Source organism: Somniosus microcephalus, unplaced genomic scaffold (genome assembly GCF_052327205.1).
Source record: "Somniosus microcephalus isolate GS21.2 unplaced genomic scaffold, FLI_Smic_1.0 unresolved_chr2, whole genome shotgun sequence".
NCBI classification, from domain to species: Eukaryota; Metazoa; Chordata; class Chondrichthyes; order Squaliformes; family Somniosidae; genus Somniosus; species Somniosus microcephalus.
The window spans coordinates 83,607,689-83,630,767 of record NW_028225180.1 but is presented as its reverse complement, the minus strand read 5'-3'; the positions used below and the strand labels follow the sequence as shown (position 1 = coordinate 83,630,767).

Genomic DNA, 23,079 nt, shown 5'->3' with positions numbered 1-23,079 from the left:
AAGTACTTTTTGAAGTGTGGTCACTGTTGTAATGTAGGAAATGCAGCAGCTAATTTGCGCACAGCAAGCTCCCACAAACAGCAATGTGATAATCTCCGGATCATCTGTTTTAGTGATGTTGGTTGAGGAATAAATATTGGCCCCAGGACACCGGGGAGAACTCCCCTGCTCTTCTTCAAAATAGAGCCATGGGATCTTTTACCTGAGAACACAGATGGGGCCTCGGTTTAACATCTCATCTGAAAGACAGCACCTCCAACAGTGCAGCACTCCCTCAATACTGCCCCTCCGACAGTGCGGTGCTCCCTCAGTACTGCCCCTCCAACAGTGCAGCGCTCCCTCAGTACTGCCCCTCCGACAGTGCAGCGCTCCCTCAGTACTGCCCCTCCGACAGTGCAGCGCTCCCTCAGTACTGCCCCTCCGACAGTGCAGCGCTCCCTCAGTACTGCCCCTCCGACAGTGCAGCGCTCCCTCAGCACTGCCCCTCCGACAGTGCAGCGCTCCCTCAGTACTGCCCCTCCGACAGTGCGGCGCTCCCTCTGTACCGCCCCTCCGACAGTGCGGCGCTCCCTCAGTACCACCCCTCCGACAGTGCGGCGCTCCCTCAATACTGCCCCTCCGACAGTGCGGCGCTCCCTCAGCACTGCCCCTCCGACAGTGCGGCGCTCGCTCAGCACGGCCCCTCCGACAGTGCGGCGCTCCCTCAGCACGGCCCCTCCGACAGTGCGGCGCTCCCTCAGTACTGCACTGGGAGTGTCAGCCTAGATTATGGGCTCAAGTCTCTGGAGTGGGACTTGAACCCGCAACCTTCTGTGGTAAACCACTGTTATTGTTGTTCACCGTTGTTGTTGCACACTGTTGTACCTATGCATGCCTCAGCATGTCTCTGCTGGCTCCGCCCCTGGCTCCACCCACAGGCCCAGGTATAAAGGTGACCGCTCTGCAGCCCCCTGCCTTCTTGGAACCCAGTCAACCACGAGAGGCATGCTCTGTTCTTTGCTAATAAAAGCCTTTAGTTACTCTCCTAACTCTCCGTCTTTTATGAGTAATTGATAGCGCATCACCTTCTGACTCAGAGGCGAGAGTACTACCCACTGAGCCACGGCTGACTCAGCGAGCGCCAACAACAATGGTTTCCCAATGTTTACCTGGAGAAAATTGCAATTCGTCCAAGACCGGGCGTTTGAGGAGCACAGAGGCAATGGAAAGATCGAGACAGGTGGCGGAGAGGTAGAGCTGGGGCTCGTGAATGTACACGTGATAGCTGAACCCATGTCTACAGATGGTGTCACCGTGGGGCAGTGTGTAGATGAGGAAGAGGAGGGGCCAAGGATGGATCCTTGTAGGACTGGGGGGGGGGGTGGGGGGTAAAGAGTGCAACGGCTGGAGAAGAAGTCATTGCTGGAGATGCTCTGACTATGATTGGAAGAATGGAACCAATCGAGGACAACCCCATTGGACAGTGGAGGGGCGGTTTTGGGAGATGGATGGTGTGGGGAACCTTATCATCGTCTGCAGAGATATAGAAGAGGACAAGGATATATAATGCACTACGGTCACAGTGACAGAATGTCATTTGCCATTTTGGTTAGAACCATTCCGCTGCCATGGGAGGGGTGGAGACCTAATTTGAGAGATTCAAACACGGGAGTTGCGGGAGGGATGGGAACGGATTTGGGAGGCAACAACATATTCGTGGGCTTTGTGGCAGAAAGGGCCCAGACGTGGCAGAAGAGCACTTAGCTGAACCATCGCAGGCCTTTGAAAGGCCCTCCAGCCTGAAAGGTCTACTCAGACACCCTTCTGCAAGATTTCCTGGGTGTACTGGGAACGTGGCAACCAGCACACCTACCCGCCTACAAAATGAAACTGGTGAGGCCAAAATGAAGACAGCAATGCAACAAAACTCTTATTAGTTTCTTCAGCCCCTATCACATACAGTATATATATTTTCTTATTTTATCCACAATTTTTGTTTGCCTTTTTTTTCTTCTTCCCTCCCACAGGGCAGCCGTCCTTCATTCCGCCAGCGCAATTCACACCCCATCTAGAGCCATCCTTTGTTTCTTAACCTGTCCCATTACCACCTCCTCTCGCCTTCAATATCTCTTAATGTCTCTCAATGTCTCCTGCTTTCTATCCTATCGCTGACCTTCCCTCTTGTTCTTTCATCCCCTCCCCCTTTTCCCAGCCCCTAAACCTGCTTTCCATTTCCTGCTTTTTCCAGTTCTGACGAAAGGTCATCGACCTGAAACATAGAAGATAGGAGCAGGAGTAGGCCATTCGGCCCCTCGAGCCTGCTCCGCCATTCAATGCGATCATGGCTGATCATCCAAATTCAGTACCCTGTCCCTGCCTTCTCCCCATATCCCTTGATCCCTTTAGCCTTAAGAAATATATCTAACTCCTTCTTGAATATATTTAATGAATTGGTCTCTACTGCCTTCTGTGGTAGAGAATTCCACAGGTTCACCACTCTCTGGGTGAAGAAATTCCTCCTCATCTCTGTCCTAAATGGCTTACCCCTTATCCTTAGACTGTGACCCCTGGATCTGGACTCCCCGGCCATCGGGAACATCCTTCCTGCACCTAGTCTGTCTAGATAACGTTAACTCTGTTTCTCTCTCCACGGATGCTGCCCTGGTCTGCTGAGTTTTTCCAGCGTTTTCTGTTGTTATTTCGGATTTCCAGCACCCGCAGTATTTTGCTATCGTCTTAGTTGATGTTACAAGGCATACCGGCCACTAAAGCCAAACCCAGTGCCATGACGCACAGTAACCACGTCAATTTTCTCCTCTCACCTCCCCCCACCCCGCCCCTTCCATCCGGAGTGGATGATTTTACCTCCCCGCTAATCCAAGGGCACTATGGCTAACTGTAGCACCTCAGTTACTGCTTCAGCTTACATCACTGAAACTCAGCGAAGCCTGGAAGACGACTATGGCACCTTCTGCTGTGGTTTAGTGCTTGACCCACTAGGCCATCGGGGTAGCTTAGGGATCATTCATTCATGACAATTTGTTTCTTCCCCCCCAAAAAAATAAAATCAATATCCGGTACAGTGAACGGACCTCTGAAGCATGGCATTAAAAAAAATATTACAGCGCAGCATAACTCAAAGCATCGCTGAAATGCAAGGGGCGTGTTTATTTTCATACATAAAAGGCCAAATTTTAATTATAGAAGTTAAAAGCCATCACTGAAAAATGAGAGATTTATAAAGCAGTTTGATGTTCTAAATTACCGGCATCTCCTTGGCATTTGCTGCTTGTGATAGCAGCTGGCTTTTGCAGCTCGAGTCAGTTTAGCTGTGCTATTTTCAGCAGACACAACCCCCCCCCCCCCCCCACCATCCCCGCCCCCCCCTTAGTCTAGCCAGAGCAAGGAGATGAAATAAAATCGAAAAGGATTTGCAGGAAAGGAGTCTCGCCCTGTGTTATACCAACCCTGCACATCCCCGAAGATCTCGTAATCCACGGATTTCAGTCCCGTCGTGGAGGAGCTCATCTCTGAAGCCAGCAAGTTCAACCTGGAGTGCGCTGCAATCTGATAGCAGAGCCACTGCTTCTGGCTATGGTCTCTGCAGGATACTGATGGGAACAAAATCCTCCTGTCAGCGAGAGAGAGGGAGGGAGCGAATGAACAAGCGAGAGAACAATGAAGATAGAGTGAGGACTGAAGCATATACGGAGTTTCCATCATACAGTATTATATTGTGTGGGCTTGCACCGCTTTACATTGTGGTAGACGTATTTCATTCGAGAATTTAGCACTGTTTTACCATACATTGGGGCAATAAGTTGCTCTGGTTTGTGTAAAATTTTATGCATTATTTTGTTCACCCATTTAAACGAGTTAACAACTGGTGTGAAATAACGCACAAAAGAATTTTACGCAAGCACGCTGCCAGATGATAATGAACCCTTTGTGCTTTTTCACTTTCAGTTTTTACTCATTTTTCAAAGTACTGTAGTGAGATTTTGAAATTGCAATATTCAAAATCTTATTACATACAGATTTTCACCCACGAGTCAACAGCCTTGCTGATGTGCTGGATTTTCTCATATTTACCATGCTAGCCAGCTGTCAGCTTCACTATTCCCTGTTAGAATCAGGCTGTCCGTGACCTCTTTCTCAGATATGATATAATTGGGATTACGGAGGCATGGCTCCAGGGTGACCAGGGCTGGGAATTCAACATCCAGGGGTATTCAATATTCAGGAAGGACAGGCAAAAAGGAAAAGGCGGTGGGGTAGCATTGCTGGTTAAAGAGGAGATTAACACAATAGTAAGGAAGGATATTAGCTCTGATGATGTGGAATCTGTATGTGCAGAGCTGAGAAATACCATGGGGTAGAAAACGTTAGTGGAAGTTGTATACAGACCCCCAAACAGTAATGCTGAGGTTGCGGTAGGCATTAAATGGGAAATTAGAGTCGCGTGCAATAAGGGCACAGCAGTGATTATGGGTGACTTTAACCTACATATAGATTGGGCTAACCAAATTAGTGACAATATGTCCAGGAACCAACTAGAGATCAGGTCATTTTAGACTGGGTATTATGTAATGAGAAAGGATTAATTAGCAATCTTGTTGTGCGAGGCCCATTGGGGAGGAGCGATCATAATATGATCGAATTCTTCATTAAGATGGAGAATGAAGTAGTTGATTCAGAGACTTGGGTACTGAATTTAAATAAAGGAAACGATGGTATGAGGCGCGAGTTGGCTAGGATGGATTGGGGAATGTTACTTAAAGGGTTGACGGTGAATAGGCAATGGCAAACATTTAAAGATCGCATGGATGAACTACAGAATTTGTTCATCCCTGTTTGGCATAAAAATAAAAAAGTGACTCAACATTGGCTAACAAGGGAAATTAGGGATAGCATAAGATCCAAGGAGAGGACATATAAATTGGCTAGAAAAAGCAGCAAACCTGAGGACTGGGAGCAGTTTAGGATTCAGCAAAGGAGGACAAAGGGATTAATTAAGAGGGGGAAAATAGAGTATGAGAGTAAGCTTGCAGGGAACATAAAAACTGACTGTAAAAGCTTCCATAGATATGTGAAGAGAAAAAGATTGGTAAAGTCAAGCGTAGGTCCCTTGCAGCCAGAATCAGGGGAATTTATAATGGGGAACAAAGACATGGCAGACTAATTAAATACATACTTTCGTTCTGTCTTCACAAAGGAGGACACAAATAAACTCCCAGAGATGTCGGGGAACATAGGATCTAATGAGAGGGAGGAACTGAATGAAATCAGTATTTGTAGGGAAATGGCGTTAGGGAAATTGATGGGATTGAAGGCCAATAAATCTCCAGGGCTTGATAATCTACATCCTAGGGTACTTAAGGAAGTGGCCCTAGAAATAGTAGATGCATTGCTGGTCATCTTCCAAAATTCTGTAGACTCTGGAACAGTTCCCATGGATTGGAGGGTAGCTAATGTAACCCCACTATTTTAAAAAGGTGGTAGAGAAAAAACAGGGAATTATAGACCAGTAAGCCTGACATCGGTAGTGGGGAAAATGCTAGAGTCCATTATAAAAGATGTAATAGCAGAGCACTTGGAAAAGTGACAGGATCGGACAAAGTCAACATGGATTTACAAAAGGTAAATCGTGCTTGACTAATCTACTGGAATTTTTTGAGGATGTAACTGGTAGAATAGATAAGGGAGAACCAGTGGATGTGGTGTATTTGGACTTTCAGAAAGTCCTGCACAACAGACTAGCGTGCAAAGTTAAAGCACATGGGATTGGGGGTAAGGTACTGACTTGGATAGAAAACTGGTTGGCAGACAGGAAGCAAAGAGTTGGAATAAACTGGTCTTTTTCCAAGTGGAAGGCAGAGACTAGTGGGGTACCGCAGGGATTGGTGCTACGACCCCAGTTATTCACAATATATATTAATGATCTAGACGAGGGAACTAGATGTAATATCTCCAAGTTTGCAGACGACACAAAGCTGGGTGGGCGTGTGTGCTGTGAGGAGGATGCAGAGAAACTCCAATATGATTTGGACAAGTTGGGCGATTGGGCAGATGCAAGGCAAATGCAGTATAATGTGGATAAATGCGAGGTTATCCACTTTGGTGGCAAAAACAGAAAGGCAGATTATCTGAATGGGAATAGATTGGGAAAAGGGGAAGTGCAACGGGACCTGGGTGTCCTTGCACACCAGTCGCTGAAGATAAGCATGCAGGTACAGCAGGCGGTTAAGAAGGCAAATGGTATGCTGGCCTTCATAGCGAGAGGATTCGAGTACAGGAGCAAGGAGGTCTTGCTACAGTTGTACATGGCCTTGGTGAGACCACACCTTGAGTATTGTGAGCAGTTTTGGTCGCCTTATCTGAGGAAGGGTGTTCTTGCCATGGAGGGAGTTCAGCGAAGATTCACCAGGCTGATACCTGGGATGGCAGGAATGACGTATGAAGAGAGATTGGGTCGATTAAGCTTATATTCGCTAGAGTTTAGAATAATGAGAGGGGATCTCATTGAAACGTATAAAATTCTAACAGGACTAGACAGACTAGATGCAGGAAGGCTGTTCCTGATGGCGGGGGAGTCCAGAACCAGGGGTCACAGTCTAAGGATAAGGGGTAAGCCATTTAGGACTGAGATGAGGAGGAATTTCTTCACCCAGAGAGTGGTGAACCTGTGGAATTCTCTACCACAGAAGGCAGTTGAGGCCAATTCATTAAATATATTCAAGAAGGAGTTAGATATATTTCTTAAGGCTAAGGGGATCAAGGGATATGGGGCGAAAGCAGGGACAGGGTACTGAATTTGGATGATCAGCCATGATCGCATTGAATGGCGGAGCAGGCTCGAGGGGCCGAATGGCCTACTCCTGCTACTATCTTCTATGTTTCTATCCTTGGCGTTTGCCTCCTGTCTCTCCCAACCTCTTTACGTCTCATTTGGGAAGCAAGGGTACATACGAACATACGAATTAGAAGCAGGAGTCGGCCACTCGAGCTTGCTCCGCCATTCAATAAGATCATGGCTGATCTGATTACTCCACATTCCCGCCTACCCCTTTCACCCCCTTGCTCACCAAGAATCTATCTACCTCTGCCTTAAAAATATTCAATGACTCTGCTTCCACCGCGTTCTGACGAAGAGAGTTCCAAAGACTCACCTCCCTCGTGAGAATTTTTTTTTCCTCATCTCAGTCTTAAATGGGCGACCCCTTATTTTTAAACAGTGACTCCTAGTTCTAGATTCTCCCACAAGAGGAAACATCCTCTCCACATCCACCCTGTCCAGACCCCTCAGGATCTTATATGTTTCAATCAAGTCACCTCTTACTCTTCTAAACTCCAGTGGATACAAGCCTAGCCTGTCCAACCTTTCCTCATAAGACAACCCACCCATTCCAGGTATTAGTCTAGTAAACCTTCTCTGAACTGCTTCCAACGCATTTACATCCTTCCTTAAATAAGGAGATCAATACTGTACTGTATTTAGGGATTGAATTATTTCTGAATAGTTTTGAATAATTAAAGGTCACGAGCATTAACTGTCTTTTTTGGAGGTCCCAATACGGAGGACAAAAGTACAACATGGAACGGCGTGCAAGTCAAGTAACACATCAGGCAGCGACTGCAGGTTTGTAACCAAACCCTGGGGTTTAGGTCATGGTTATAAATGACCATATGAACCCTTGATTAGAATAATACTGCCTTGTAACTTCTTTCAGATAGGCAGTATTCTGCAGCAAATATTTGGCACAGAAAATAGTCAATTTATCAACAAGATTCATCCAGAAACAAACACACCTTTTTAAAAGTCTAATAAATTTTGCTTAGAATATGCTCCTGTCATGCATTTTCCATTGCATTTGTTCAGATCAAACACTTTCTGTTACTAACATTTTCTAAACGTTTTTACATACGAGCAGGCGGACACTTTTTACCACTCAATGATTAAAAGGTTAGCCAACCAGCCTGCTTCCAGTCTTCCACCAAACTCCGACCCAGACTACGATTGGGAGCTCAGGACTTCAGCAATTGCTTCGCAGCTACAGTAAGGGCCACCCAAAATGTACATAAAGTTCTTTCTAAGGTTTCAGACTACAAAGGAGATATCAACATTTATTCTGTTTCTGTCTTTTGCGTCAGTCAGTGGCTCGCACACTCGCCTCGGAGAGGGAAGGTCATGGGTTCGAGTCCCACTCCAGAGACTTGAGCACAAAAATCCAGGCCAACACGTCCAGTGCAGTACTGAGGGAGCGCCGCACTGTCGGAGGGGCGGTACTGAGGGAGCGCCGCACTGTCGGAGGGGCGGTACTGAGGGAGCGCCGCACTGTCGGAGGGGCGGTACTGAGGGAGCGCCGCACTGTCGGAGGGGCACTGCTGAGGGAGTGCCGCACTGTCGGAGGGGCGGTGCTGAGGGAGCGCCGCACTGTCGGAGGGGCAGTGCTGAGGGAGCGCCGCACTGTCGGAGGGGCAGTGCTGAGGGAGCGCCGCACTGTCGGAGGGGCAGTACTGAGGGAGAGTTGCACTGTCGGAGGTGCCGTCATTGGATGAGGCGTTAAACCGAGGCCCTGTCTGCCCTCTTAGGTGGACGTAAAAGATCCCACTGCACTATTTCGAAGAAGAGCGGGGGAGTTAATCCCAGTGTCCTGGGCCCAATATTTATCCCTCAACCAACATCACTAAGAAACAGGTTATCTGGTCATTATCACGTTGCTGTTTGTGGGAGCTTGCTGTGTGCAAATTGGCTGCCGCGTTTCCTACATTACAACAGTGACTACACTTCAAAAGTACTTCATTGGCTGTAAAGCGCTTTGGGACGTCTGATGGTCGAGAAAGGCGCTGTAGAAATACAATATAAATTTTACAAATACAATTTGTAGGTACCGAGTGTACACGCATATGTGTGAGATTATGCAATGCCGAGACCCAAAACAGTAATGAGCGAATAACCCATGCAGAATCAGAGGTTGGGTTAAAAATTCGTTCTTTTAAAGAAAGGGTCCCGAATGATAATCATTAGTGTGTCAAATTGAATTTATCGCGTTAAGGAAACATCTGTCCATTGGCAGGTTTACCAATCTGGACTGACCCGTCCATAAGAGCATCAGGGCGATGGCTTGGAAGCAAAACACATTTCTAATTCGCACGTACTTGTAGTTTCCATGGAAACGCTCCTTAGAAACAGGAGATTGCTCCAGAGTGCTGCATCAGATGAAAAAAAAAGTGCTTGTTTAACAATGAGACTGCAATGTATGTCAGTGTATTGAATGGATTAATTGCATTTTTTTTTTTTCCAGGCCCGTGTTTGGCTTTGCGGTTTTTTGGGGGGCATCTGGATGGGTTTCTGGCCACCGTTTGATGCAACTTGGTATGTTTTTTGGTCGAGCCTGAGAATTTCCAAATCCCTCAGTCATCAATGTCAAAACCTGCAGTACCACGTCTGAATGCCAGATTGCTTCTCCCGTCTCGTGGCGGTTTAGCACACTATCCATCACAGCCAAGATGTGACCCGATGATCAAAAACAAACTGACTGGTATGTATTAAGCACTTCATTCATTTCTGAATAAATGACCGCGTTACTAAGAAGCTGTCGTTTCATTGCAAAATCGATGGTAATGTAATCATCTATTGAAGTAGCAATAGTATATGTTTGCCTTTAATTTTGTGGCATTAATATTAAAAATGTAATGCTTTGTGTTTTTAAAAAAAAAAACCTTTGTTGCAAATGGCCCTACTGAATGTGTTTTTCCTTTAGTCCAATTGTAAAGGTGTTACATGCTTAGAGCAGTACAATACTGAACTGATTATGGGTGCTATTATGCATAATTTGCTTGAAAATAAATACATGTGATGATCAAGTATGTAGGTTCATGGCATGTGAATGTTATATCTTATATGTGTAACTGTGTGCGTACATATCAAGCTGCAGTACATAACAGGAGCACGGGGAGGGAAATGTGCAAGGAGGGCATTTAAAAACCAGGGGTGAGAATTGCTCTGGTCGCAACGTGTGGAGATAATGTGAACGCCTTCATGAAGCTTTCCTCTCCACCATTTCGAGCAAAATTATAAATGTGTTCTTTCAGAGCAGCCGGTATGTAAATATTTGCAGTGCTTTCCCAAGGATCGCAGGGCTGGGCCAGTGGGATCTTGCTTTGTGCAGGATAGTTTCGTTTGATGGATGAAGACTATGTTACAAGACTTGGCGGTCATCTAACTTTCTTCTTCAAGTGTTACCTCGTGTTCAAGATGAGGCAGCTGGTCAGGACAGATGTGGCAAATTAGAAGTCACCCTTGTTTGGTAGGTCAAAGCAATAATTTTTAGTATCGACATGGGTGCAGGCTGCTTCTAGCAGCAGCCCTGTAGCTGTCTAAAGTGATTTGTGGTTTTAAGATTAGATTACAAAGTGGATTCAGGTTTAAATGCTTAATCATGCCCAAAGGTTTCTTACCTATTTGGAGTATTTTCTGAGGAGTGCACCGAACATCACTTTAAGCAGAAAAAAAAGTGACTTGCCATAGAGGGAGTGCAACGAAGGTTCACTAGACTGATTCCTGGGATGGGGGGATTGTCCTATGAGGAGAGATTGAGTGGACTAGGTCTGTATTCTCTGGAGTTTAGAAGAATGAGAGGTGATCTCATTGAAACATACAACATTCTTACAGAGCTTGACAGGGTAGATGCAGGGAGGATGTTTTCCCCTGGCTGGAGAGTCTAGAACCAGGGGTCACAGTCTCAGAATAAGGGGTCGACCATTTAGGACTGAGATGAGGAGGAATTTCTTCACACAGAGGGCGGTGAATCTTTGGAATTCTCTACCCCAGAGGGCTGTGGAGGCTCAGTCGTTGAGTATATTCAAGACCGAGCTTTTTGGATATTAAGGGAATCAAGGGATATGGGGATAGTGCAGGAAAGTGGAGGTGAGGTCAAAGATCAGCCATGATCTTATTGAAGGGCCAAATGGCCTACTCCTGCTCCTATTTCTTATGTTCTTATGATATAAGGATTTCATGATATGGTTAACTGACAGTTAATGCAAGTTATAACAGGAGAAGGAAGAGAAGCAGATCATCATCCAGAACCCAGAGCTGCCACGTGCCCTCCTACTTCCCCATCTACGAGACCCCCAACAACCTCCCTTCTCATAATTCGGAGTGCTCCTTTTTCATAAGGAGCGAGAGGGTGGCGGTTTGGGAGTCCGCCACCTGTTACAAATCTCTCTCACCTGCAATGGACTTCCTTGTCCTTGAAAAAGAAAAAAGGGGCTATTACCCTTTGTTAGCATGACATAGTTGTATCTAGTTCTCAATCTGCAGGTCATTAGGGACATGCTGACATGTGCAAGCAACAGGCAGTTACTCACCATGCAAGGCTTTTTATAAGCTGAGAGCAGGCGAGGATGTGCATGAAGGAACACTTGCAAGTGACGGCTGAGGAACTAAAGGGCACCACGCTCCATCATGGGCACTGATGGGTAGTTTAACAGATTGCATTCTTGAAAGGTGTGGCCGACTGCTCTTACCTTGACTGACCTGGCAAGGTTAGTGAGCTTTTTTCCCCAGAATGGACCAGAGGAGAGTTGACAGTCACTGCCTTGGCCGCCCCATTGCCAGGTCCCCTGAGCAGCTCTCCTGGGTAGACCTGCGCCACTCCATTCCAAACAAGGCCTCCCTCCTCTGCTTTACCCCCTGCAGCAGCCACTTCCGTGGATCCGTCTGACATACAGTTGCGAGACTCTAAACATCTTCCCTTGACATTCAATGGCATTACCATCGCTGAATCCCCCACTAATCAACATCCTGGGGGTTACCATTGATCAGAAACTGAACTGGACCAGCCATATAAATACTGTGGCTACAAGAGCAGGCCAGAGGCTGGGAATTCTGCGGCGAGTGTCTCACCTCCTGACTCCACAAAGCCTTTCCACCATCTACAAGGCATTCCTGGATGAGTGCAGCTCCAACAACACTCAAGAAGCTCGACACCATTCAGGATAAAGCAGCCCGCTTGATTGGCACTCCATCCACCACCTTCAACATTCACTCCCTCCACCACCGGCGCACTGTGGCTGCAGTGTGTACCATCTACAAGATGCACTGCAGCAACTCGCCAAAGCTCCTTCAACAGCACCTTCCAAACCCGCGACCTCTACCACTTAGAAGGACAAGGGCAGCAGACGCATGGGAACATCACCACCTACAAGTTCCCCTCCAAGCCACACACCATCCTGACTTGGACCTGTATCGCCGTTCCTTCACTGTCGCTGGGCCAAAATCCTGGAACTCCCTTCCTAACAGCATTGTGGGTGTACCTACACCATATGGACTGCAGCGGTTCAAGAAGGCGGCTCACCACCATCTTCTCAAGGGCAATTAGGGATGGGCACTAAATGCAGGCGTAGCCAGCCAGTGACGCCCACATCCCATCAATGAATAAAAAAAAAATACAGGGAGCTCTCTGCCCTCCAGCTGATGTCATAGACATTTTTTGGCCAAGAACTTCGTTAGGGGCTCGAAAACCAATGATGATGATGCCTAACCTTTTAACCCCGGTAAAGATCTTTAAATCCTGTAGCAGAATGCCATTTCCTGCTTCCCACAGTCAAGCTCTCAATCCGTTGCATTGCTCACACCCGGAACTCACCCTAAATATTAAAAAGTTGCTGATCCCAGAAATTGCAGTGAGGTCTGCACTCTTGACATCAAGTCGATGCGATTTGCATTCCACCCTATTTCCAGTTGGGATTTTTCCTGATCACAATATTTGACCCGACACTTTAATACCAGGGCAACTGGAAAATTGTAAAGACGGTCATTAAACTTTCAGGGATTTTCCCTCCTTTCCCTTGGATATGTATTAGCACTCTGTTACTAAATTAGATTGTTAAAATCATTTTAAAACAGTTTTATCGAATACAAAATGGTTATGAAATTGTTAATTTCCTGTCCCTTCCCAATTCGCAGACCCGCTGTGGTTCCTTTTCCTGCCCTGTTCACAGTAGCACTCTTTTCCCTCTTCCTCAGTTCATACTGGTACTTTTTGTCCCAACTCCCTTCCCTCACCCCTCCCCCTTCTCGGTTCACAGAGCCGGTCTTTTAAGATTTACTCCTCAGCACTACTCCTGGCTCCCCATCTAATGCCGCTGCTGCTCCCGGGGATGGAAACATCGAAGATAGGAGCAGGAGTAGGCCATTCGGCCCCTCGAGCCTGCTCCGCCATTTAATGTGAACATGGCTGATCATCCAAACTCAGTACCCTGTCCCTGCCTTCTCCCCATATCCCTTGATCCCTTTAGCCTTAAGAAATATATCTAACTCCTTCTTGAATATATTTAATGAATTGGCCTCCACTGCCTTCTGTGGTAGAGAATTCCACAGGTTCACCACTCTCTGGGTGAAGAAATTCCTCCTCATCTCTGTCCTAAATGGCTTACCCCTTATCATTAGACTGTGACCCCTGGTTCTGGACTCCCCCGCCATCAGGAACATCCTTCCTGCATCTAGTCTGTCCAGTCCTGTTAGAATTTTATAAGTTTCAATGAGATCCCCTCTCATTCTGCTAAACTCCAGCGAGTATAAGCCCAATCGACTCAATCTCTCCTCATATGTCATTCCTGCCATCCCAGGTATCAGTCTGGTGAATCTTCCCTCCATGGCAAGAACATCCTTCCTCAAATAGGGAGACCAAAACTGCACACAATACTCAAGGTGTGGTCTCACCAAGGCCCTGTACAACTGCAGCAAGACATCCTTGCTCCTGTACTCGAATCCTCTCGCTACGAAGGCCAACATACCATTTGCCTTCTTAACCACCTGCTGCACCTGCATGCTTACCTTCAGCGACTGGTGCACTTCTCCTGATCTGGCACATCTATTGCAGTAGAATAGGTAGCAGCCAAGAACAGCAGTGAGGTTGAGTTGGGAAGCAGAGCAGGATGATTTTTTTGATGGGGAGAGGGGGAGACATCAAGGTGGCATGATGATCATAGATAATGCGACAAAAACAGTCACGATTTTCTAGTGGCCCTGGTCAAAACACGTTTAGGATCCACAATCAATTCTGATTTGTGTCGAGATTAAAAAGGTTTAATGATGATTTCCTGGTGCAAATGAAATTCCAAGATCACCTTACATAAGGGTGTGAGATGAGGAACAGCTCAGTCATCATATCACGATGGCATACATCAGTTTGAAAACTCACGTCTTATTGACTCCTCAGTTGAAAGAAGAAATTTTAAACACAGTTCAAGGTGGAGCATGAATTGAGGAAGCAGCAGATTTAAATCTCGAGGATGGAAATCACTCGAATGAGATTTCCAAACTCATAATGTGATGCTCAAGAAAACCGTTCCAAACGTAGACATGGAAGGTGGCACTTGAAATTACTTTGTTTCAGATCCAAGCTCAGCAAATGCTGGACAGATTTCAGGATGTAAGGGATCTCAAAGGCTAATGGATCTAGTTTGTTTTGGCTAAATATCAGACAATATTTCCCCCCCCATTTTTGCACCATACTCTTAACTGTTGGAACGTTTTCTCGAATCCAGAAAAAAAGTCATCCTTTGGCTTGTTCCCTTTCAATAGCCAGGGCATGAAAGACAAGCTGACTGGGTTCAGATGATAACTGGGATAACATGTGCACCATCCCAAATACATGTTTGGTGTATTCTCACACAATGTGATGTTGCAGTACAACTTTGGAGTCCAGGGAGTGAGGGGCTTTTTTCTCCCCAAACTTGTTCCCTCCTTCCACAACCCTTTCGTTCCATTTTAGGGAGTGGTTCTATGGGTGCCAGGAACACTCTGGTACCTTCTCCAAATGGCCCCCCATTATTCATAGTGTTGACAGTGAAGGTAGGCTGGCTCTCCAGCTGTGCGCGGCAAGACATTAGAGTGGTGCTCGATTCGAGTGTACATCCAGCATCGAAGCTCTGACCACGCTCGATCAGCTCCGATGGACAGGCCACATCAGCCGCATGCCCGATACGAGACTCCCAAAACAAGCGCTCAACTTGGAGCTCCGGCACGGCGAGAGAGCCCCAGTTGGGCAGAGGAACCGCTTCAAGGACACCCTCAAAGCCTCCTTGAAAAAATGCAACATCCCCATCGACACCTGGGAATCCCTGGCCCAAGACCGCACAAAGTGGAGGAGAAGCATCCAGGAAGGCGCCGAACACCTTGAGTCTCTTCGCCGGGAGCAAGCGGAAGCCAAGCGCAAACAGCAGAAGGAGCGCACGTCAACCCAAGCACCCCACCCACCCACCCCTTCAACCACCGTCTGCCCCACCTGTGACAGAGACTGTAGGTCCCGCATTGGACTCATCAGTCACCTGAGAACTCATTTTTAATGTGGAAGCAAGTCATCCTCGGTTCCGAGGGTCTGCCTAAGAAGAAGACAACGGCTTCCAGCATAGGCCATAACAAGCGGGAGTGGGGAATCTTTGGCAACTGTGTCCACACTAAGCCAAGGGCACTGAGGCAAAGTGTAGTGCCCAAATGCTGCTCTGGCTGAGATCAGTTTACTCAGCCTTCAATGTTATCAAATACTGAACCTGGGTCTGCGTGATTCACTCGATAAACTTACTGAGGTCTCACAAAAAGAGTAGGTCTCGATGTGGCACTGGCACTAAGTGGAGGGCTTGTGTTGTGGGACCAAACGGTGAGATGTGTAAAGGCCCAAATATATATTTGTTTAAGATCAAAATTGCTTTTGTGTGAGCAACCAAAGAAAATCTGTGGTGCAGTGCTGTGGCTATGGCACCAATGCCCAAGTTTGATAACATAGAAACATAGAAGATAGAACATAGAAGGCCATTCGGCCCCTTGAGCCTGCTCCGCCATTTAATGAGATCATGGCTGATCATCCAAACTCAGTACCCTGTCCCTGCCTTCTCCCCATATCCCTTGATCCCTTTAGCCTTAAGAAATATATCCAACTCCTTCCTGAATATAGTTAATGAATTGGCCTCAACTGCCTTCTGTGGTAGAGAATTCCACAGGTTCACCACTCTCTGGGTGAAGAAATTCCTCCTCATCAGTCCTAAATGGCTTACCCCTTATCCTTAGACTATGACCCCTGGTTCTGGACTCCCCGGCCATCGGGAACATCCTTCCTGCATCTAGTCTGTCTAGTCCTGTTAGAATTTTATAAGTTTCAATGAGATCCCCTCTCATTCTTCTAAACTCCAGCGAGTATAAGCCCAATCGACCCAATCTCTCCTTATACATCATTCCTGCCATCCCAGGTATCAGTCTTGTAGTGTATGTACTTTGCAGAAGGAACTATATTCTGCAGCCCCTGTATACTGCAGTACCAGTAGTGACCACCCCTGTATATAAGCCTGTGTAGTAACTTTGCATAGTTAGTTCCAGTTTGTCTCCACTCAGTAAAGACCTGTTATAACCAACTCCTGCAGTCCGTGTCTCAATTACACACAGACATAATACTGGCGACGAGCAGATCCGAACTTACCTACAGTCTGCACCACCTCATGGGGATCCATCCCTGAAGCAAAGTTGTCAGAGGTCGAGGCCAGAAGGAAGAAAAGAAAAAAAAAACAATCAGAAGAAACGGGCGTCGACCATGGGCAACCGCCTCTGATTCATCGGAGTGAAAGATTTGCAGGAGAGGCTGTTGAGAGCGGGGCTTGGCTATCCTGTCGATGGTGTTCCAGCTAATCGGGCTGGTGGCAGGTAGTACACTGATCCTTCCTGGGCTGCGGCGGGCTAGAGCTCGATCGGGTGGCTTTTCAACGGGGCCGAGCAGCGTTGTCGGGAAGAGGAGAGAGAGACAGAGAGGGTGGAGCACACAGGGCGCGGCCGGTGCTACGAAGCCGGGCAGCGTACAGACCCGAGAAGAGGGAGGAAAGTGTCCCGCAGGGTTGCTCCGACGACGGGGAAATAAAAGAAATTAGAAGCGCAGAAAGCCACGAGGAGCTGCAGTTTGCCATGGGAACCGCGGAGAGCGGTGTTAGCAGCAGCGCGGGGGGAAGTGCGCGAAGACCATAGGGCGTCGCCATCAAGGCATAAAACGCCAGCAACAGCGGAGAAGACGGGAAGCGCGGGAGGCGCCATTTTGTTAAATCGGGGAAGAAGGCAAAGCGCGGGAGGCGCCATCTTAGATTTCCAAGATGCCGAAGACAGGCAATATCACTGCCTTCGATAATGCAATAGAAGATTGGACCACGTATGTGGAAAGAGTCAAAGTATATTGCGAGGCAAACGAAGTAGCCGATGAGAAAAAGGCATCGGTACTACTAAACTTAATGGGCGCAAGAACGTACGGCCTATTGCGGAACCTGATTACTCCAGCCAAACCGATGGCGAAGAGTTTTAACAAAATTGTTGATATCCTACAGGAACACCTAAATCCTACACCGCTGCTGATAGCAGAAAGATTTAAATTCCACAGGAGAAATCAGCATAAAGATGAGAGCAATGCTGATTACCTTTCGGAACTATGCAAGCTATCAAAGCACTGCCAGTTCGGAGCAGGACTGGCAGATACCCTACGGGACAAATTGTCTGTGGACTCCTGAGTGAAGGAACCCAGAAGAGGTTACTCTCAGAGAAAGAGCTGACGCTCGATAAGGCTTTCAGCGTGGCAGTATCGTACGAAGCAGCAGCAAGGGCAGCTGCGGAAATACAGCAAAAGCCACAGGAATACGGCACCCATGAAATGACACGGGGATTTGAAAAATGTTATCGCTGCGGCAGAACAACCCATGACCAGAAGGACTGCTGGTCCAAGGACAAAATATGCAGGCAATGCGGAAAGATGGGACACATTGCACGAGTTTGCAGGTCTGGGAAGAAGACTAACGACAACAAAAAGGCTACTAAGGAACAGTACGGGAAAGTACAAAAGATGACGGACAGTAGTTCCAAAGACCAGATGAGCGATAGTGAATCCGGGAACAAGAGACTAAGCTGTCTCAAACTTCACAACGTAATCGCAAAAGAGGATCACCGAACCATTTGGGTCACCCTCACGATAGCAGGGTCCCAAGTCAAAATGGAATTGGATACAGGATCAGCCCTGACCGTCATGAATCGACGAGACTACGAGCGGCTATTCTCACACATACCCTTGAAAGAGACATCCATTGTCTTGAAGACGTATACGGGCCAAAAAGTATACCCCAGAGGGAAAATAAGGGTGCCTGTCGAATACAACGGCAAGGAAATACAGAAATTGTATCTGTACATACTGCAAGATGGTGGACCACCGTTATTGGGACGTGAATGGATCAGAAAGATAAGTTTAGACTGGCACTCCATTCAGGCACTGACGGTGGCTGGTAAAAAGGATGACGACGTCACACCTGGACGATTGTCAAAAATCTTAGCTAACGCCAAAGAGGTATTTTAACAAGAACTGGGAACTCTTAAAGGCGTAACCGCCTCGATAAAAATAGAAGAGAATGCAATTCCCAAGTTTTTCAAAGCAAGTCCGGTACCATATGCAATTCGCCCAGCCGTCGAGGCAGAGCTGGAGAATCTGGAGAATGCAGGCGTGTTATCTAAGGTAGACTGGAGCGAGTGGGTGACACCCATCGTTCCTGTCATGAAGAAAACGTTAAACAATAAGTCTGAAGAGCCAAGGAAGGTTCGCATCTGTGGGGACTTCAAGGTGACGGTGAACCCAGTCCTTCACACAGTACAATATCCTCTCCCGAGGATAGAAGATATTTTCGCCTCACTATCTGGAGGGAAGCGTTTTACAAAAATTGACCTAGCACAAGCATATTTGCAGATGGAGGTTGAAGAATCCTCTAGGAAGTATCTCACGATAAACACTCACAAAAGTCTTTACCAGTATAATCGACTAGTATTCAGAGTAGCATCAGCTCCGGCGATATGGCAAAGAACGATGGAACAAGTCCTGCAAGGGATTCCGGGGACTCAGTGTTACTTGGACGACATCCTAGTGACAGGTGAAGATGACAGTGAACACCTTGCCAACCTAGAGCAGGTGCTCACTAGACTAAGAGAACATGGGCTACGAGCCAATCGCCCCAAGTGCGAGTTTTTTAAGAAACAGATATCGTATTGTGGCCACGTGATTGATGAAGAGGGGTTACATAAGTCCCCTGACAAAATTGAAGCGGTAGTTAAGGCTCCAGCGCCCAAAAATGTGTCGCAACTGAGGTCATTCCTCGGATTGGTGAATTACTACCATAAGTTTTTGCCGAATTTGTCCACAATTCTGCACCCACTGAACGCCCTACTACAAACTGGAGTAGCATGGAAATGGAGCGATGAATGTAAGCGGGCCTTTCAGAAGAGTAAAGACCTAATCACTTCAAGAGAAGTATTGGCTCACTACAACCCATCACTACCGATAAGACTGGCGTGTGATGCGTCTCCCTACGGCATTGGAGCGGTACTGTCACATAAATTCCTTGATGGTTCAGAGAGGCCGATAGCTTTTGCGTCACGCTCGTTAACTTCAGCCGAGCGTAACTACGCCCAGATTGACAGAGAGGCCCTCAGCCTGGTGTGGGGGGTGAAGAAGTTCAATCACTACCTGCACGGTCAGAAATTTACTCTACTAACTGATCATCAACCTCTTGTCTCCATTTTCAACCCTCAGAAGGGCGTCCCGATAATGACAGCACAACGGCTACAGAGGTGGTCCCTTTTCCTAGGGGCACACCAATATGACATCGAGTACAAAGGAACTAAACAGCATGGGAATGCTGATGGATTGTCGCGCCTACCGTTGCCGACGGTGGAAGAAGCACCTGCAGTGGATCCAGTGGAGATATTCCACTCGACCATAGTCGAACGTCTCCCTGTGACGAATGCAAACATAGAAAAGGAAACGCGAAATGACCCGACACTCTCCTGGGTCTATGATTTAATGGTGAAGGGATGGCCAGCATATGGCGAACCACTGTTGCCAGCATTCTCACCGAGAAGAGAACAGCTGTCAGTGTGCAGAGGAACCTTGATGTGTGGATCCAGAGTAGTAATTCCACCCAAATTGAAGGATAGAGTGCTCAATGAGCTTCATGAGGGTCATCTGGGAGGGGTAAAAATGAAGAACTTAGCCAGAGCGTTTGTGTGGTGGCCGGGAATCGATAGAGAAATCGAAGAGATGACCAAGAGCTGTGCAGGATGCCAGAAGGACCAAAACGCCCCACCACAAGCTCCTCTGCATCCATGGGAGTGGCCCTCATCTCCATGGCAAAGGGTGCACATTGATTTTGCTGGTCCATTTATGGACTTGATGTTTTTAATTGCGGTGGATGCACAAAGTGGCCAGAGGTAATAAAAATGTCCTCAACCACCACAGAAAAAACTATCACAGTCTTACGAACCATATTCGCCAGAAATGGGCTGCCTGAACAGATTTGCTCCGACAAAGGACCACAGTTTGTGTCTGAAGAGTTCCGGAGGTTCTTAAAGAACAATGGTGTTAAGCATTACACATCCGCCCCATATCATCCAGCCACCAATGGATTGGCTGAGAGGTTCGTTCAAACATTCAAGAAGGCTATCAAGGCAATGTGTAATGAAGACATACCCCTACAACACAAGGTGAATAACTTCTTGTTTGCCTACCGGAATGCGACACATGCGGTTACCAACCAAACTCCAGCCATGATGTTCTTCAATCGAAGACTACGATGCCGCTTGGATTTGGTTAAGCCAAACATAAGAGATGTGGAGAACAGGCAGTTTCAGAATATGAATGAAAGGCCGACCAGGAGTTTTAAGATAGGTCAACCAGTTTTGGCCCGGGACTACCGCGCAGAGAAATGGCAGCCAGGAACGATCTGTACACGGCAAGGACCTCTAATGTATACCGTGGACGTTGGAGAGAGCATTGTAAGACGCCATGCTGACCAGATTCTAGAGTCACTGGAAAACGTCAATTCCACACCAAGATCCGATACACCTGGTGATGAAACCGAAGTACCAATTGCATCTACCTCAGAAGCGGGAATATTGGAAGCAGACGAACCCAAAACGACGTTGATTCCGAATCAACTCTGCCAGAAGAACCTGATACCCCAAAGAGGCGTTATCCAGACAGAATCAGGAAGCCTCCTCAAAGACTGAACTTATAATTGCTTAACTTCAGCTAATGTATATGACAACTGTAATTGTAAATATGTTATTTAATTATTAATCGAATGTTATGTACTGTTTAGCTAAAAGGGGAGGAATTGTAGTGTATGTACTTTGCAGAAGGAACTATATTCTGCAGCCCCTGTATACTGCAGTACCAGTAGTGACCACCCCTGTATATAAGCCTGTGTAGTAACTTTGCATAGTTAGTTCCAGTTTGTCTCCACTCAGTAAAGACCTGCTGTAACCAACTCCTGCAGTCCGTGTCTCAATTACACACGGACATAATAAGTCTGGTGAATCTTCGCTGCACTCCCTCCATGGCAAGAACATCCTTCCTCAGATAAGGCGACCAAAACTGCACACAATACTCAAGGTGTGGTCTCACCAAGGCCCTGTACAACTGCAGCAAGACATCCTTGTTCCTGTACTCGAACAAGTTAATTCAGAATGTGGCAAGTAACATTCGCACCACACAAGTGCCAGGCAATGACCATCTCCAACAAGCGAGACTCTAACCATCTCCCCTTGACATTCAATGGCATTACCATCGCTGAATCCCCCACTATCAACATCCTGGGGGTTACCATTGATCAGAAACTGAACTGGACCAGCCATATAAATACTGTGGCTACAAGAGCAGGCCAGAGGCTGGGAATTCTGCAGCAAGTGTCTCACTTCCTGACTCCCCAAAGCCTTTCCACCATCTACAAGGCAGAGTTAAGGAGTGTGATGGAATACTCTCCACTTGCCTGGATGAGTGCAGCTCCAACAACACTCAAGAAGCTCGACACCATTCAGGATAAAGCAGCCCGCTTGATTGGCACTCCATCCACCACCTTCAACATTCACTCCCTCCACCACCGGCGCACCGTGGCTGCAGTGTGTACCATCTACAAGATGCACTGCAGCAACTCGCCAAGGCTCCTTCAACAGCACCTTCCAAACCCGCGACCTCTACCACTTAGAAGGACAAGGGCAGCAGACGCATGGGAACATCACCACCTACAAGTTCCCCTCCAAGCCACACACCATCCTGACTTGGACCTGTATCGCCGTTCCTTCACTGTCGCTGGGCCAAAATCCTGGAACTCCCTTCCTAATAGCATTGTGGGTGTACCTACACCATATGGACTGCAGCGGTTCAAGAAGGCGGCTCACCACCATCTTCTCAAGGGCAATTAGGGATGGGCACTAAATGCAGGCCTAGCCAGCGACGCCCACATCCCATCAATGAATAAAAAAGAGATATTGTCCACAATGGAATACGGTCCACACTAAGGGCTGTAATAGTATTTGCTCATCCACAAAACCTAATTTACATTAATAACCGTTCTAAAAGGTTTGTGCAAGGGTAAAAGTATCTGATAGGACCACTGGAGATATTCTTCAGTTCATTGTTTTACCTCATTAGCCTAATGAAAACTGAAAGGGATATTTAACACCAAATTAATATACTGCAACATATGTTACCTTCCTGCACAATGCATAATTTCTCAGTAAAACCCTCTGTTCCTCGTCATCCGGTTAACAAATTCTGCGCTTAGCTTTTTTCTCATGTTATTCCGAGATGAATTGGTCTGAAAACACTGCAGTTTATACAATGAAAATATACCTTTGGTCCATTCAGGATTAGAAGGGACTTGACAAAATTGATCCAGGCAAATAATTCACAATGATGATGGGCTCAAATACCAGGGAACGCTAGTTAAAAATTCAGAAGGGAAATCAGACTGGACTTTTTCGCCCAAAGGGGAGTTTTGGATAAGTCATCAAGAAAAGACACTGAAGTAAAGAAAGACTTGCATTTATGTAGCGCCTTTCATGACCACCGGGCGTCTCAAAGTGCTTTACGGCCAATTAAGTACTTTGTGAAGTGGAGTCACTGTTGTAATGTGGGAAACACAGCAGCCAATTTGCGCACAGCAAGCTCCCACAAACAGCAATGTGATAATGACCAGATCATCTGTTCCTTAGTAATGTTGATTGAGGGATAAATAGTGGCCAGGACA

General features: G+C 47.0%; 2 protein-coding genes across 3 annotated transcripts in view; one reads left to right on the top strand and one right to left on the bottom strand.

The window, feature by feature from the left end:
- LOC147092935 (acylphosphatase-2-like) overlaps positions 1–3,627 on the bottom strand; it is a 49,166-nt gene extending 45,539 nt beyond the window's left edge. The window contains exon 1 of one of the 2 annotated variants that reach the window (XM_085976257.1): positions 3,447–3,627. In XM_085976257.1, coding sequence (XP_085832383.1) covers positions 3,447–3,507 — 61 coding nt within the window. In that variant the 5' untranslated portion in view covers positions 3,508–3,627. The remainder of the gene's footprint in view (positions 1–3,446) is intronic. The other variant, XM_085976258.1, reaches the window with a different exon arrangement.
- A 5,591-nt stretch (positions 3,628–9,218) lies between these two features.
- Positions 9,219–23,079, top strand: part of LOC147092934 (putative G protein-coupled receptor 75) — a 29,847-nt gene continuing 15,986 nt past the window's right edge. Inside the window, exon 1 of the mRNA XM_085975761.1 lies at positions 9,219–9,521. The gene's annotated coding sequence lies outside the window, so the exon portion shown is untranslated. The remainder of the gene's footprint in view (positions 9,522–23,079) is intronic.